An 18,058-nucleotide genomic window follows, 5' to 3' on the forward strand; every position below is an offset into this window, starting at 1 on the left:
CAGTATTCTGGCCTGGAGAATTCCCTCAGTCCACGGGGTCGCAAAGAGTCAGACACGACTGAGCGACTTTCATTTTCATTGTTTCTCCTTTTTATACTCCCTTCCATTTTCAGCTGCTCAGTCATTCCTGAAAACCAGTTTCTCACTCCACAGTCTAATAATACACAGCTGCTTTCTGCTTAACCTCAATTCCCTTTTTGTTGTGAAGTGGGGGAATTCCTTTAGGGGAAAAGCCAGATGAATGTGGTTCTTACCCTGTGTGATTTCTGTCATTCAAGGGTCTTGGCTCCCGCAGTTTATGCCTGCTTTTAGACATTCAGCTGTTCCCTATTGCCTTCAAAGAGCTGTGTGAGTGTGTGTGTGTGTGTGTGTGTGTGTGTGTGGTTTTCTGGGGATTTTTTTTGTATCTTGTCAAGAGTTTAGAATTGTGTTGGCAAAAGGGTCAGTCTGATAAAATGTTAATGTTAATTACCAGAAGTTGGAACTTCTTGCAAAGTTCGATATGTAGTATTTTCCGTTGAGTTTGAAATAGTTTCTTTTTTATTGTGATTTCTGATTTTTTTTAAATTCATGGATTATTTATAGATTTGTTTCTTAAGTCACAGACACAAGGTAGGTATTCCAGTTATCTTTTAAAAAGTTTTCCACCTGTAATTCACTGTTATCAGAGAAATACTTTATATGTTACCATTTTCTGAATTTTTTTGAAATGTTACGTCACAGCATGTAGTTAAAGTTTTGTAAATGTTTCCATATACTCTTGAAAAAATATTTTGTATTCATTTGTTATGGAGAAGGCAATGGCACCCCACTCCAGTACTCTTGCCTGGAAAATCCCATGGATGGAGGAGCCTGGTGGGCTGCAGTCCACGGGGTCGCTAAGAGTCCGACCCGACTGAGCGACTTCACTTTCACTTTTCACTTTCATGCATTGGAGAAGGAAATGGCAGCCCACTCCAGTGTTCTTGCCTGGAGAACCGCAGGGATGGGGGAGCCTGGTGGGCTGCCATCTATGGGGTCACAGAGTCGGACACGACTGACGCGACTTAGCAGCAGCAGCGATCATTTGTTAGCTCCACTGTTCTATATATATTACTTAGGTGAAGTTTGTTCATTGTATTTTCTGAGAGGTAACAAAACATCTACCCTAATTGTGGATTTGTCTATTTCTCCTATTATTTCTGTGAGGTTTTACTTTACATAGAGTACTTCATTGCGCTTAGTTGCTCGATTGTGTCCGACTCTTTGCAACCCTAATGGGCTGTAGCCCGTCAGCCTCCTCTGTCCATGGGATTTTTCCAGGCAAGAATACCGGAGTGGGTTGCCATTTCCTTCTCCAGGGGATTAGGTGCATGCAAATTAAGAATTTTTACTGTTAAATCAAATTTCTTTCTTTATGAAATGTCCCTTTCGATTATTAGCCTGCTTTTTGTTTTCCAAAAGCATTTGTTGTTTCATATCAGTGTAGCCAATTACCTTTTGTTGCATGCTATGGCTTTTCCTTAATTGTTTTACCTATTTATATTTTAGATTTTTTTTCAAACAGCATTTAGTTGAACTTTTTTTTTTTATCTCATCTGAAAATTTTTGTCTTTTAATTGGAGCATTTGTTCTATTGACAATGACATTACAAATAATTTTGCGTTTAAATTCATCATTTTACAGTTTGCTTTCTGTTAGTCCCACCTGTTCTTTGTTGTCTTTTTCTTCTTTCTTGATTTTAGATCAAATATTTTAAATTATGATTCCACTTCCCCCACCATTCACTTAGAAGTAATTCCTCTTTTAATATTCTTTTAGTGGTTACCCTGGAGATTAAAATATGCATCCTTGACTTATCAAAGTTTAATATAAATTGGTACTTTTACCTCTTCCTCAAAAATGGAAAGAATATTAGAATACTTTCCATTTACCTGCTTTCAATATGTATGCTACTACTGTAATGCATTTTTAATTCTCTGTATTAAATCTCATGAGACATTGCTGTTGCTTTATATTTAGATTTCCCCACATATTTGCCCTTTATGTTGCTCTTCATTCTTTCCGGCATCTCCCTTAGCCTTTTGGTGATTATTCATTCTTTTGCTTCCCCCAAATCTTTCCTTTCTTTGTCCCTCTGATTTCCCATCTCTTGCCTGCATCACCTGTGATTAGTTGAATTCCAGGACATGAGGTTCACACCATGATAAGAGTCTACTATACTACATCGGGTGCCGCTGTAGTAATTCCATGCATGTGTCTTAAAGTTTGATTTAACTAATTTCTTAAAGTGAGCTCAATCTTTTTCTTTTAAAAACTAGTAACAAGGTGAGTGTACCTTGGGGCATGCTTCATTTACATTAAATTTGCACTAAATCACTGCTTGGAAGAAACTGGATGGAAGAAGTCACATAGTTAACTCAAAGAAAAATCATGACATTATCTCCAGAAAAAGAGAAACCACCAGCAAAACGTGTTGTGCTGAACTTCACATGCACTTTGCATATATGTAAAAATAGTGTCAAAAATTTTAAGGCTAGTTTTGAAAATTCTCAAAAAGATATAGTTAATATATGAATTGAGTGTATATATATATATATGTATGTATATTTTACTGTTTTCTCCTCTTGTGTAATATGTATGAAATTATACAGGAAGACAATAGCAGCTGGAACAGGGACCATCTGACATAGGCTTGGAAATGGGGAGTTTCAGGTGACCCTAGGGTTCACTTAATCCAAAGCCCTCATTTTACAGAGAAGGATACTTTAGTCCAGAGAGGCTGAGTCACTTGTCTGACATCTCACAGTCAGTTGGTAGAGAGCTGGGACTAGAATCAAGGTTTCTGTCAGAGCAGCCTTCTTCGAGTTCCTGCTCTCCTCAGATGGATTCAATCAGTGGGATCTCCAGGTATGGGTACCCATCTTGGCTACAGCTGAGGCCTCTATGACTCACCAGTGAACCATTAACCACTTTGCTACGTGAGGCTTTAAATGGTATTTTTGATGTGCCTAGTAGATACTGGCAGGGAAGGCAATGGCACCCCACTCCAGTACTCTTGCCTGGAAAATCCCATGGATGGAGGGCTGGTAGGCTACGGTCCATGGGGTTGCTAAGAGTCAGACACGACTGAGCAACTTCACTTTCCCTTTTCACTTTCATGCATTGGAGAAGGAAATGGCAACCCACTCCAGTATTCTTGCCTGGCGAATCCCAGGAACGGGGGAGCCTGGTAGGCTGCCGTCTATGGGGTCGCACAGAGTCAGACACGCCTGAAGCGACTTAGCAGCAGTAACAGTAGATACTGGGCACAGTAGCCAGTAGCCTAGCTGGATGGCAGTGGGACAACACAAAGTATTTTCTGCTAAAAATCAGCCAAATACTGCTGCTGCTGCTGCTAAGTCGCTTCAGTCGTGTCCGACTCTGTGCGACCCCATAGGTGGCAGCCCACGAGTCTCCTCTGTCCCTGGGATTCTCCAGGCAAGAACACTGGAATGGGTTGCCATTTCCTTCTCCAAGCCAAATACTAGAAGAGGGATTTAAGAAATGGGAGAGATGGAAAAGAAAGCTCCTTGAGGTCATTATGAAGCATGTTAAAAATAATCCTTTGAATTTAGATAGCACCCACATGGTGTACAACACTCGCTTGATGGCAGATCACCTGGAAGGACCCAGTATCGTTGATTTATTCTCTGGCCTCCTAGCTGTCCATCGAAGTTTTGTGCTCTTTTTTCATGAATGTTTTAGTCCATTCAGGCTGCTATGATAAAAATACCTTAGACTGGGTGGCTTGTAAACAACAAAAGTTTATTCCTCATAGTTCTGGAGGCTGGGAAGTCCAAGACCAAGGTTCTGGCAGATTCGGTGTCTGGTGAGAGCCTACCTCCTGGTTCATAGGCTGTGTTCTTTGGGTATGTCCTTACGTGGTGGAAGGGGAAGAAGGGCCCTCTGGGGTCTCTTTTGTACTCCCATTCATGAGGGCTCCATCTTTATGAGCTAATCACTTCCCAGAGGCCCTTCCTCCAAGTACTGTCATGTTGGGGGTTAGATTTCAGCCTGTGAATTCTAGAGGGACATAGACATTCAACCAATCTATAGGAACAAAACCTATTTGTTGTGGGGAAGTGGCTGCCCAGCCGGGGACTTCATTTTCTAGACCCCCAATTGATGGGACTGTGTGACTGACTTATGACCTGAAGAATTGAGGGGGAGGAATTGATGCTACATGAGACCCTCCCATGATATTCTCATATGGTCTGCACACTCTCTTTCCCTGACTTCCAACTGCCTACTGACGCCATAGCGACCTTGGAGGCCAAGTGCTGGGGATGACAGAACGTCTACATCAGTCTGGATCCCTAAAGGACTACAGAGAAGAGAAACACTGGCCACTTTATCCATCACCACCAGCTGAACTTTACGTGATCTATTAGCAAGAAATAAACTTTAATTGTGTTAGGCCTCTGACAGGTTAGGGTTTACCTGTTTGCAGCTAACAGTTACTTTAATATAGACAATGACATCTAATTTGAATAATAAAACTGAATTTCCACTTGGAGTGCTTGAAGCAATACTTATGGGGAAGAAAGTAGAGGGAGAAGGTAGTACGCCATGAAACCAAAGATCCCCAGCATATCTGAGTTCATCAGCAATCAGTCTTCAGGTCAAGGTGTAGTGTGAACAATAGTGGCCTCCCTTTCCCCACAGAACACCCTGAGAACAGAAAGTTAGAGTAGCCACATTTTATTACTTACAAAACACTACCTCAAAATATAAACTACCTTGTGGAATCAAACTCTGCCATTACTAGGCTCATATAAACCTTAATATAATCTGTTCCATGGAAGAAAATATTAACCCCTGTTCAAATCCCCTGCACAGAGAACCTTTCCCTGGGAGGTGTTCCTGCACTTATTTTGTTACTTCCAGATGAATAAAACGAAGACTTCTTTTCGCTTCTTCCAAAAGCATAATTTACTGTATAACATTTACAAGTAGAAAAGCATCTGAGAATATTGTCATGGCTAGTAATTGGAAAATAACGAGCATGACGTGGTCTGTACAGAAGGCCCTTTTCTCTGCTGGCTGCCCAGACAGTGGGGTGTGCTCTCGGACCAGTCCTGTGGAGCTTGGTCAGCTCCTCCCTACTGCTTCCCGCGCTCCTGGGGCTACTCTGATGTTTAGAAGAAAGTGGATGCCAAAGCAGCTGGTTTGGTGTATTTTGGCTTTTTTTGTTTTACAGTGATATTTGCAAATACTACCCTGAGGGCCATAGTTACTGGATTTATTATTTAGTCTGGGAAGGTGAAGAGAAACTTCCAAAGCTCTGGGTGGTGGGGAAGGAGGAGCAGTGCTCAGAGGCAGTGCCTGTGTGGGTGCTGACCAGCTCTCCCACTTACCTCCACGACCTCAGAATACCAAGTCATCACCAGCGCTGGGTAGTAGTGGCAGAAGGGGCCCTTTAAATCGTTCTCCAGAAAAGACAGAAGAGGAGCACATCGGGAGGGCCAAGGTGAGCCTGGATTCAAAATTCTACATCCAAGGTCAGTCACACCTCAACTCACCACTCAGCAGCGCTGCTGGTCAGTTCCTGCAGGCCCCGAGATCGACTCTCCTGGGCAAAGGCACCACCAGTGTTTGTTTGCACACACAAAGGACCTTAAGAGAGCTAGCTGTGGGCAGCAGAGGAAAAAAACTTCCTTTCGAGAGGAAGCTGGCCACAGCCAGTCCAGCAAGAGTGAGCAGAGTACAGTGAGAGCAGAATTTGGACTCTGACCCATCTGAGTTCAAGTCCTAGTTACGCCACTCTGGTCCTTCCGAACACTCTAACTAGTCACCACCACCAGGAGTGGGCATAGCAGTTACAGAAACTGCTAGTGGAACTCAGAGGCAGGGATTTTAATACTCTTGGGCTTTATAATAACTGTCTCTCTTTGAGTATTCCTTACCATCTTGTAATTCTGGTACTTCTTAAGACCATGTGAACTATTCAACAACCAAAATGTAATTCCCTTTCAGTACAGTGGATTTCCCCGGGCTCTGGACAGGGGATAGAGTGGCTGGCAGAGGTGAGGCTGTGGAACTGGATAGAAGGTCGTGGAAAAGAGCAGTGGGCAGTGGTGCTGAGGTTGGAGAAAGGGACATGTTTATGCCTCTTCTTCCCTTACCTTCTCCAAGACACAGCTCTATTATTTTTGTTTGCTCTGTTGATGATTCAAAATTTTAGAGTCTTTCTGTGTCCCAGTGTTTTTATGGTCGGAGTGACCCACCTGGTTCGCCTTGGCTTTTGCGGAGATGAAACACTTTCCGTTTTGTTTTCAGATGTGAAGCTGCTCTCACTGCGTCTCTGAAGTGAGTCCAGCAGATGCATCCACCCCACATACAGGGGCCTCGGCTGCTGGTAGCGGGGTGAGCGTGCAGGTGCTGGGCTGGCCCAGCCCCCACGGCCACTCAGCAGTTCACAAGCCCGCGGGGTCCTCCCCACTGCTGAGGGTCCTTGCTGTTGAGAGCCAGAGTGGGGGAGGCCTCTCAGGCAGAACCTGCCGACACCCTCTGCCATGTTGGAGGGTGCAGGGCTGGGGCTCATCTGCCCAGGGACTGCTTTCACTGGGGAGGGGCTAGGGCTACAGATGGCGAGTGGGCCTCGGGAATGGCAGTTCTGGGGGTCCCGGGCACAGGCTCACTGGAGCACAGGTCTGGTGTTCCCCAGCTTGTCTCCAGCTGGAGATAACATTAATATCGCACCCTTGCAGCTTTTTCGGGCACTAGAAGAATTGAGACTTTCTCTTCAAGGAACAATGAGAATTTGTTCTGAGCCTTTGTGATAAGAAAGGAGAAAGAAAATCATTCCTAGAGGCAGGAGAGTGGGGTGGAAAATCATCTCAGCAAAAGGCACAAACTTCTCATTATACATTATTATGCTTTCAAATAAGCATTTGTGCAAGCCCATTCTTTGGTTGAAAATAAAATGGCTCTTAAGTCTTAAAAGACTATCTTGGCCATGTCTTGTTTGGGGAGGAAAAAAACGATGGGAGCAAGCTGGTAGATGAGCTCTTTTGTCCTTGGGCCCAGCCTGGCAAGCTGGGTGCAAACTGTCACGTGCAGGGTGATGCTGAGTTCTGCCACAATCCATCTTTTGTGGTGAGTGTAGTAGGAAAATTCCTTATTAGGAGGATCCCCAGTGATTTAGTAATTACCCCTCACTCCTAAATGAGAAAGCCAGGACAGATGCCCTGCACTAAAATCCCTATGGAATGTGATGTTATAGTGAGTTTCTTGGTATATTTTGAACTATGCAAATACTCCTTCCAGGAGGCAGTTGCAAAGTTAGAATTGCAGGACTCCAAAGATAAACTCTGTTGATTCCCTCCTCCTTTTTTATTAATTAAAAAAGAAGAAAAAACCCCCAAACCAAAATTTAGGAGCAATATTTAATATACAAAGACAAAAGAAGCAGAGACTGCCTATATCCTGCAACATTTAGAGTCTTAGTGAAAAGTCAACACTTATTTACAGAAAGTGTGTCTGAGTCGAGCTTCAGAGGTCCTGGCTGTACTGATTCAGTGGAACCTATGAAAAGGGAAAGAGGTAAGTCTGTGAATCAGGCAGCCACTGAGCTGGGTGCTTAAATGAACAGGCTCTGGACTGTTCTGAGCTCAGCAACCCACTCCCTGGGTGACCCTGGGAAGCTATAGGTCCACTCCAGGCCTCACAGGAAAAATGGAGATATGAATAGTATCTCCCTGAAGGGCTGCTATCTTAGGAAAGCAAACTAGCTCAGGGCTGGCCCGCAGGGACCTCTGGTCACTCTTGTTATTAAGAGGGCTTGCAGCTGTACCTGCGCCAGTATATATTACAGAAAAGACTTTGATATTTGCACCAAGTTTTTTAAATTGGGGGAAACAACCTCTTTGTCTCTTACTCCTCTTTTCCTTTTTCTTCTTCGCTTTTCTTGGCTGCTGCTTCCCTGCCTTTCTACCCCCAGGGTTGGCCCTTCTCTCTCTCCTGCTCCGACATCTGAAGCATCAGTGGGCTGCACTGAGCCACCACTGACCGGGTCCAGCCTGGTCCTCGGTCTCCCCTTTCCCACTGCACACCTCCCGGTGCTGTTGCTCCTTACCTAATAATAAGCTTGTTGAAACTGACTCCACTCCCTCTCCCAATTTCCAGCTCTCCACGCTGAGAGTCTGCTCCCTCCTCTCTTACCTAATCTTCCGTATCATTCGCTCTGCAGACTTGGCCCTGCTCTGGGCAGTCTCTGCAGCCTCTGGCCTCAGCCACCTCGCCCCCTCCTTCACTTCTATCCTTGCGCATCAGCAGAAGTTGCGTCTCTCTCTATTGGAATCCTGTGACATTGTCTACTACCTCCTCCTTAAAAAAGAAAAAATCCTTGGTCATTTATCCTGCAAAAGAAAATCACATCCACAGAAAAGAAAGTCATTTCAGTTGTAACTTGTTTGCAAAGACCCACACAAACTTCTTGAATCATACAGAAGGTCTTTGTCGTGAAATTTAAACCACTCCACTCCCCACTGCCCAACCCAGAGGGTCTTCCATCTCTTGTTCCTCTACAGACTCCCCACCAGACCTCAGCCTCCAGATCTCCTTTCCCCGGCGTGGTGACCTGAAAATGTTTTTCTGTGCTCAAATAAGCTGGTCTGGGAGAGCATGGACCTGGTCATCTTTTATGAGCACATTAGTTTTCTGCCTAATATAAGCCATTGAGAGCACTCAGCTACTTGGTAAGCAGCAGAAAGCTGTTAGATTCGGTTGTGTCTTACAGCTCTGATGACCTTTGATTTGTACCTTTTTTAAAGATGGTTTTGGTCAACCAAACCATTAAGGGCTTACCCTATCAAGCCCTTAATGTTCTCTCAAAGTTGAGATAGGTCTAACTATTTTCTTTGTTCAGTTGGGGGATGTGTGTGTGTGTGTCTGTGTTTGGTGGTTGGGTGCGCTTTCTCTTTCTAAAACTCTCCCTTGCAGCCACATGACAGATGATGATTGCCTTCTGTGGTGCCTAATACATTGCTCTCCACTCAATGAATACTGTTACCTGACTCCCGTCCCAACCCTGGGGGAATCTGGATTCACAAAGGAATAGAGCCTTCTTACAAAATCTGGAGTATGATTGCAATTTTACTTTAGAAGCACCCGCTTCCCAGAGGAATAGCTAGTGATTGATGCCACTGTCAGAAACCCAGATGCACACACTCATACATCAGCCAGGAAATTACATAAACAGCTCGCCCAGCAGGCCAGCACTGACTCACCCACTTGCTCCCCTATGGGAGGAGAGGTGATATGAAACCCAAGGCAACAGCAGGGAACAGACAAAAGAAAGGAGTTGGGCGGGACTGGGCTCTCCAAGGTCCACAGGGTTTCTTCCTTCCTCATCTTCTGCCGAGGGCAGCAGCCTCAGGCCAAGGTCTGTAGTTCCCCTGCTATGTGAGAAGGATTGTGGGGAGTTGTTGGATCTGTCCTGGGCACGCACCGTCAGCTTGTTCGCATGGTGCATGTACAAGGCTGCAGACAGCTTTACACACATGCCTTCGTGCTAACATAGGTACCGGTGATGTCCACCTCTTCCCTTGGGGTGGGAGTGACCTACCTAGGCTAAGCTCATGCTAGGGTATTTGTCTCTTTGGAGAGCATGTCAGTGTTGATTCCAGCAGGAAGGGCTGGCAGAGACTGGTTGGTTGCTCAGAAGATGCCTGAAAAAATACTGATACCATTAGGGCAGAAGAGTGGAAAGTAGTCTGGCAGGCCTGCTGGTGATTTGTGAGTGTAAGGGGATTTATCGGTAGCGGCAGGCCAAAGCGTTGACATTCTTGACCACATAAAAGCCCATGGTAACTGGAGGGATGACCAATGTCCGGCCGGCCCGCAGGGGGCGGGGCTTCAGTTCTGGGAGGGTCCCATCGTCCACCATCACTAGGGGCTGGCCGTTCAGCTGCACTGACCTACAGTGAGAAGAAAGAGCATGGGATTGTTATTGCCTTGGAAGGAAGCCATGGCAGCAGAGCCTGGGCAGCCTCAGCTTGCCCCTGTCCGCTGACCGTGCCCGGCTAGTAACCACTCACTGGCACCAGCTCTGCCCAGCCTTTCAGCTGGTGAACTGCACACGAACATCCCAGCAATGCTCTGGGGAAGAAATGGTCCCGGTCCCATTCTCCCTGGTGTGGTTAGGTGACTTGCCCAAGGCTATACAGGTTGTAGTCCTGGGAGCCAGGATTTGAACACAGGCAGTGGCACCCCACTCCAGCACTCTTGCCTGGAAAATCCCATGGATGGAGGAGCCTGGTGGGCTGTAGTCCATGGGGTCGCTAAGAGTCAGACGCGACTGAGTCAGACTTCTCCTTCACACATTGGAGAAGGAAATGGCAACCCACTCCAGTTCTTGCCTGGAGAATCCCAGGGACGGGGGAGTCTGATGGGCTGCTATCTATGGGGTCACGCAGAGTCGGACATGACTGAAGCGACTTAGCAGCAGCAGCAGTCCAGTTCCAGAGACACATCATTTATTCAGACAAATAAAATTCTCTGAGGCAGAAGCGGAAGTGTCTGATGCCTATTGTTTTAAAACCACAATAGCAGTCCAGTTGGTGGTGCTGAAGAAGACTCTTGAGAGCCCCTTGGACTGCAAGGAGATCCAACCAGTCTATCCTAAAAGAAATCAGTCCTGAATATTCATTGGAAGGACTGGTGCTGAAGCTGAAACTCCAATACTTTGGCCACCTAATGTGAAGAGCTGACTCATTTGAAACAACCCTGATGCTGGGAAAGATTGAAGGCGGGAGGAGAAGGGGATGACAAAGTATGAGATGGCTGGATGGCATCACCGACTCAATGGATGGCATCACCGACTCAATGGACATGAGTTTGAATAAACTCCAGGAGTTGGTGATGGAAGGGAGGCCTGGCATGGTGCATGCAGTCTACAGGGTCACAAAGAGTCAGACACGACTGAGCAACTGGACTGAACTGGACTGAACTGGACTCTTCTACCTGAAGAGTGGAATAACACACAGGCTGAAGACGGCTTCAGAAGTTCCTGTTAACTGCATCTTCATTAGTTTATTTGAGAGATGAGAGAACTGACATTGTGTCACTTGTCTCTGGCAGTTCTAAAGGAGGACAGTGACTATGTAACCACCTACCTTCCTCTAATCTGAGCATGAGTTTCCATGTCTAATATTTAAAGGATGTTTCCATTTTAGGGACACCAGGAAGTAAGTGATAAAACAGGCACCTATGACCCCAGTTCACCTATCTTGTTTGCTTTTATCCCTCCTGTGTATCAGCCATCTTCAGCCCTGAGAAGGACTTAGAGAGCAAAGGGAAATGGCTCATCACCCATCTGGGGTCTGCAGTACAGAATACAGACAAGCTCCCAGCTGTTTCTGATGTGACTTGGGAAGCCACACAGCCAGACTGAAGCTCAGCTCTTTGGGTAAGTAGAAAAGGCCAGAACCAGGCCACCTGCTGTAAATAAGCCTGCAAGTGACTTTTGGAAAATCAACATGACAGTGTCGCCTGTCTTTGGGCCTCGCCCAGCCTCCAGTGGGGTAACACTGCAGTGGCATCATCTGAGCTGTGAAGAGAATAAAACTGTAAGAAACTGATAAGAGGCCTTGGTTCAGCATTCCTTCTGTGCTCTGAATGACAGATCGGTTCGGAGATTCATGATCAGACCCCCTGCTCAGCAGAGCCGTGAACTCCTTGAGGTAAATGAAATATAAATTGTTCCCAGGGAGAGCTGGGCAGAGTGGCAGCTCCAGGCCCAGCCCAACATGGACCAGTTGTGGCCTGGTCCAGATCTGAAGGGCCAGGGGCAGCCCCTCTCTCTTGTTGGTATGAATGAGGAATGAATGAACAAACAGGGGTCTCCTGCATGGAGAGCCAGGCCTGCCTCTGGAAGATGCAGAGGTATAAGAGTCGAGAGCTGAAGGGCAGTGTTGACCTCCTCAGAAGGCTAGAACTTTTTATAACCCTCTCTGGTGAAGACAGCATATTTTTTACTGTCTGAGCCACCAGGGATATTGGTTGGTTAAAAAGCTGACTCAGCTGTGAGCAGAACCAGGGAGCACGACCAAGATTCTGGACTGATCTCTAACTCCAGGAGCTGGCCACTAACTTCCTAGATGGTGGTGGCAAAGCTCTCCATCACACTTCCGGCGGTTTTACATCTGTGAGAAGACACGCTATATGGGCTGTAGAATGAACTGAAATGAAATATAAATGTCAAAGTGCTTTGAAAGCAGAGTGAGCCATTGAGTGGGAGGCAGTGTTTTCTGTGGTTATTCTTTTCACTGTCATGACGTTTTTGGTCCTTGTCCTGTGACACGGCGAGTTTCACGGCTCCTCTCCTAAAACTCTCTTCCTCGGCTCTCATGGTGGCAGTCTGTCTGTCTGCGTGTCTCCCTCTTCCTGTTTTGCCCCTTCAGTTTTGCACGTCATCTCCTTTTCAGGGGGACTGTTCCCTTACACCTGCCTCTCAGATGCTGGGGTTCCTGGTACTTGGTCCTTGGTCCTTGGACTTCTCTGCTTTCCACACCACGTACTCCCACTGGATGCTGTAACCCACACACAGCACTTGAATTACTATCTGCACGCTGATGCTACCCAAATCTGTATCTGAAGCCTGCGTCTTTCTTCTGATTTACATACCTCTGCTTAACTGTCCCAAAGGAACTTCAAAAGTCATTGTGTCCAAAATCAAGATCTCCTCAGGTCTCTGACTTTTTAATCTCTGGGCTGGTTCTACCATCTATTGGATTACCTAAGCCAGAAAGCTGGGAGTCATCTGGGTCTTCTCCTCCAGGTCCCACGTCTGGAGTTGCTGCATGCATGCTCAGTTGCTAAGTTGTGTTCGACTCTGCAACCTTGTGAACTATAACCCACCAGGTTCCTCTGTCCATGGAATTTCCTAGGCAAGAACACTGGAGTCGGTTGCCATCTCCTCCTCCAGGGGATCTTCCTGGCCCAGGGATCAAACCTGCATCACCTGTGTCTCTAGCATTGCAGGAGGACTTTTTACCACTAAGCCACCTGGGAAGTTGCTAAAGCCAATCAATTCTACCTTTTAATATTTTTCAAATCTGCTTCTTTCTCTTTCTTCATTGCTATTATTTAGTTCAGGACGTCCCCATGACCTGTCTCTGGCCCCTGGCCTCGCCTTCATCCCCTATGCCGGCCACATTGCTGAGACAGCCATCTGTGGCTGTCCATGCTTCAAACTCTCCAACAACGCCATCCCTTCCCTTAATCCAGATGATGAAGCCAAGCTCTGGCCACCTCCCCAGTCTCAGATGCTGCCACTGCCCCTTACTCCAGGGCTAACTGTAGATCACAGACCTCTGGGGGTGGGTTTGGGCTGAGCTGGCAGTTATTGTGAGGACATCATCAGTGTATGCATGAACAGACTGTTCCCGATGAAAAACAGTTAAGCTTTGTACATAAATGAGGTAGATCTTTCTCAAATGAAAATGTCAGTAGATCCTGTTGGGAATAAAATACACGAGTTCATTTAAAAGAACAGTAAATATTTTTCAAATGCAAATACCTGTAGACACTGCTGGGAAAAGAGATGAGTTCATTTAAAACTGTTGTAAAATTCCTAATAGGTATTTTGGGAAGAAGAGGGTATCATGTGCTTTTATCGAGCAAGAGATTTTTAAAGGGACAACTAGTATAATGTGGGAGGGCCCTCGACATCTGCTGACATCACAAAGGATGCCCAGAACTCGAGGGTGCCTTTTGCCCCTGCGTGATCCGCGTCATCGTGTGCGGTACTTCCTCCCCCCGAAGCACAGTCAATCTTCCTCCTCCGCGGGACAACTGTTCTGGGTCCCTGCCGAGCCTGCTCTTTTGTTGTCCCCTCTGGGGAACCTTCTCTGAGCCCTGGGTTAGCAGCCCCAACTATGGGCTCTCTTGTTCCCCGAACTTCCCTCTAACCACCTCACTGAATGGTAGGACTTACCCCCGTGCCCCTCAATGGGCTGCGAGCTTGGTAAGGAAAGGAATGGTGCCTTTCACCCTCAATTCTCAGTGCGTAGACGGGGGGGAGCCTGGTGGGCTGCCATCTATGGGGTCGCAGAGTCGGACACGACTGAAGCGACTTAGCAGCAGCAGCAACAAGGTTCTTGGCATAGAATTCGGGTGAAATATTTTCTGAACGAGTGATTGGACTTTTGAGGCCCTTTCACATTATTTCTGGTATTCCTGGGCTGAGTTTCTCCAATTCTAAAGAGGCTCCCTGGACATTCACTGAGTGTCTTTACAGATTTCATTAACGTACCAATTACTCTTGCTCTCAGTGGCCCTGGCGATGTTAGATAAGACCTGAATTATCGGTGATTCTCACAGTTACTTACTAGGTACCTTATCCCAATCAGACACAGACCATTGATCATTGCTAGGGTTTTTCATTCTTAAAAGAGATCTATACGACCATCTCTTAGCTAAGCCCACATGAGCTGATTCTGTGAGACTTTAAGTCCTCACACATCCTTGTCTACAAAGTTCCTTCATTACAATGATGGACAGTGTGCTATACCACCTCCATTCTATTTTTCCTGCTTCTGTTTTTATTGTAATAGTTATCCTATTACCCAGTTAAGTCATATCACACTAAATATCACAATTATCTTTCACTTTTATGCACTGAACAATTTGCAAACATGTCATGTGAATGATAAAAATCACTGATTATTGAGCACTGTCTATGCCTAAGGCGAGATGCTGTGATTTACCCTATCGCATGAAGTTCTCACAACTACCAGCCGAGGTAGGTGTTAGCACCACTGCAGATGAAGACATAGACGTTTAGAGGGATCTAAGATTCACCCAAGTCATGCAGCCGTTCAGTGGTGGAGCTGAGATGTGCCTGCAGCCTTATACCTTATCCTATCTGGCCTCCCTTGTGACTGCTAAAGAGCCCGGTGAGGTACATAAGCAAGTATTATTATTATTTTAACTTCACCACTGAGATGAGGTCAGACAGGTTTGGTGGCCTGGGCAAGGTCACACAGCTAATAGGTGGCTAAGCTTAGTCTTGGATTCAGGCCTCCTGACACCTGTTTCTATTATTTGTGTTTTTCCCCAATTCCACATGGCACTCGCTAGGATCATGTTTCTTTCTTTGAAAACCTTTCTTATCACATTTTCATCACATTCTGGGACCTCTTTCCCGGCCTGTGACTTTTCAAACCAGATGCTAAATGATCCAGCTTACATGGAGCTATTTTTCTTAATTCCCTAGCTGCTGAGGGCTTTTAAATTATCCAAATATTAGGACAACTGTGGTGTTTTTTTTTTTTTTAATCACCATCTGTTTTTTCAAAGTCTGAGTTGCTTTGCAATTCCTAAACTTGTTTTCTTTACACTGCATGCTATTTGAAATGGGATTCCATGTCTCAATTTGGAGTCAAGCCCTCTGCTCCCTGGGTCTCTGTGGGATCCCCTTGGCTGGGTCACCATCCTCCCCCCACCACCTGTCTACAGTCTCTGGTCTCATTAAGGTTCTTGCTAGCTGTGGATACTGAAGTAAGCTTTCAGCTCTTCTGAAAGGGATGCAAGTCTAGTGAGCATGCTCTTTGCCAATCTTGAAGATAATTTGTTGGTCTGGCCCTGGGTGGATTTTTGCGGGGGCAGAGGCAAGGGAAGCCTGTGTATTATTGGGAGCAGCCTGGGGGGCTAGTGACTGGTTTCTGCTGGCATATCTGGGGCCTTGAATGGGAGGTGAAAGGTCTCAGAGATAACTAGTTCCATTTCTACCACTTTGAGAAAGCAATCTGCCTTCTGTGAACTTGAGTTAAGATAGACTAGGTGCACCCTAAGATTCTTTCTGGTTCCCATACTTTTCAGGTGGGTTGCCCACAGTCTAATAGCTAGCTTGAAGCAGAAGTTTAAAGCCAAATTCAGTGATCCTGCACGGTAGAAATCTGATTATGACATTCACCAGTCTAAATGTTCAGTAACTTCCTGCTGGTCTTAGAACATTCTCCAAAGGCCTTAGGAGACCCCATAAGCAAGGCCATTTACCTACTTCCCCAGCCCTTAGAGGCTCCCCGGAGCTCCTGCCCACTGAAGCTCCCCACCACCCACCACCTCCTTTCATTCTGTGTTATGCTTCCTCCAGTCACAAACTCTCTACTCTCAGGGCTTTTGTACATGTCATTTTGCCTGGAACTTTCTCTGTACTCCCTCCCTGCTTCCAGCTTCCTTTTCTCTACTAACTCCCACCTGTCTTTCAGGTCAGGTGCCGGCAAAGTACTCCCAATCACCCAGCACTTCTCTGTCTCTGCGCTCATCACAGCATCCGGCTTGCTGACTGACTGCCTGTCAGCCTCTCCACTAGTTAGGCAGACCCTGTGTCGGTCCTGCTCATCCTGCGCTCTCCTGTCCACCAACTCACACAGCAGGTGCTCAGTAAAAGAAGGGCTGGATGTAAATATGTGGGTAGATGAATCACAATCTGGAAGGAAAAGACTCTAGGGTAGGAGGACAGAGACTTGAGTTACAGTTCACACTCTGAGCACGACACGTGAAGGTCTAGAAGTGTCACAGTTGGCTCTGATTTGGGGTTTCCAGACTGTTAAGTGAGAGACAGGGAGAGAAGGAGAGAAAGACGGAGTAGGGAGCAGAAGAGAGGGAGGAAGGAGGAGAGAAAGCAGAAGGTGTAAGAATCTGAGTGGTGGTGGGGACACGAGGGCATAACCCTTAGAACCTCCTCGTTATGGCGGCAGTGAGCTCGCCTGCACGCCACTAGAGGGCACTCTTGCTCTTCACAACGGTGCCGAGAGCCCGCGCGGCGGCTCCCAGGCAGCAGAGCTCCTGCTTCTGCCCCTCCAGCCCGCTCTCCAGTCCCGGGGAGCCCCGGAGACGGGCCCGGCGCTTGGCCTCTTGGAGTTACAAACCTCAGGATCAGTCCAATCCCGGCAAAAATTTCGTTGCGGTCCATTAATCGCCCCCCACCCCCCAGCGCCGCCATGTGGCTAATATTAAGGAACCATGCGAAGTCCGCAGCGATTCCTGCCGGGGGAGCGGCTTCCTCGCCGGCGTGCAGGGAGGGGCGCGCGCTCGTGCGGGGCTGCCGGCGCCCCTCTCTCCAACCCCGGTCCCAGCACCCCGCCCTCCCGCGGGCAGCACCTGTGTGCGCTTTACAGCCCCCCCCCGCCCCCGAGGTCCCGCTGCCCCTGGAGGCCCCCTCGCTGAGTTAGGAAGCTGGTGTGTGCAGCTGCCCTGCCCTTTTCCAGGTCAGGGGCAGGTGAGAGCCGGGAGGGAGCCCTGCCGGGTTTGAGGACAGAGGGGCCTTGCTCCGCCCCGTTCCCCTGCTTCTCCGGGAGAGGCTGTACATCTGGAGTAGCTTAGACAGGAGGGAGGGTCCTTTGAAATGGCCGTTAGAGACTATCCGCTGAGAAGGGCTGCTCACAAGTGGCTGCAGCAGCAGCCTAGTGTCTCCTGGTCCCCACTTGCCCAGCTGGAGCAAAGGCGGTAGGATGCTCATAGCCCCCTGAGAGAGCTCCTACTTCTCAGGAGTCACAGGGAAGATGGTTTCCTCCCAAGGGTGACCTATGTGCTTTTTGCTCTGCCTGAAATCTGGTAGACTGTCAAAAAGCCTGATGTTCCTTCCAGGCCCCTTTGGATGTGGCCTCCTCCACCCCAACCTTATCTGAGAGCCCCAGCTGGAAGAGGGGCACGTTTTTGGCAGCTTCTTTTCAGCATGCGACATCTCAGATTTATTCTCTGTGCTGCGATCATTTCACCTGCTAAACTAATTGTTCTCTTTTTAAAATTTTCAGCTGCACGTGGTTCAGTGCCTTATTGCCCAGGATAGTAGTTTAAATGAATTCTTGTCGAGTTCCACTCAGTCAGTCTCTATTCTCATGTGGCTGCTTGGACACTCCAGTCCCTTCCTCCGACGTTGTTAAAGAGAGGAGACTAAGTGAAAAGTGGGGGAAGGCTTCCTGTTCCCCTTACCCCTCAAAAAGCCCTCATCATATATGAAGTTCCTGGCCACCTAAACAGTTTAAGATGGATAAGATCACTTTCCCTATGTCCTACTCTTTGAGAGCAT

General features: G+C 47.1%; 1 protein-coding gene across 1 annotated transcript in view; it reads right to left on the reverse strand.

The window, feature by feature from the left end:
* Positions 1-9,691: 9,691 nt before the first annotated feature.
* HPSE2 (heparanase 2 (inactive)) overlaps positions 9,692-18,058 on the reverse strand; it is a 688,998-nt gene continuing 680,631 nt past the window's right edge. Inside the window, exon 12 of the mRNA XM_052661035.1 lies at positions 9,692-9,941. Within this exon, the coding sequence (XP_052516995.1) occupies positions 9,776-9,941 (166 nt within the window). The 3' untranslated portion in view covers positions 9,692-9,775. The remainder of the gene's footprint in view (positions 9,942-18,058) is intronic.

This window comes from Budorcas taxicolor, chromosome 23 (genome assembly GCF_023091745.1).
Source record: "Budorcas taxicolor isolate Tak-1 chromosome 23, Takin1.1, whole genome shotgun sequence".
NCBI lineage: Eukaryota > Metazoa > Chordata > Mammalia > Artiodactyla > Bovidae > Budorcas > Budorcas taxicolor.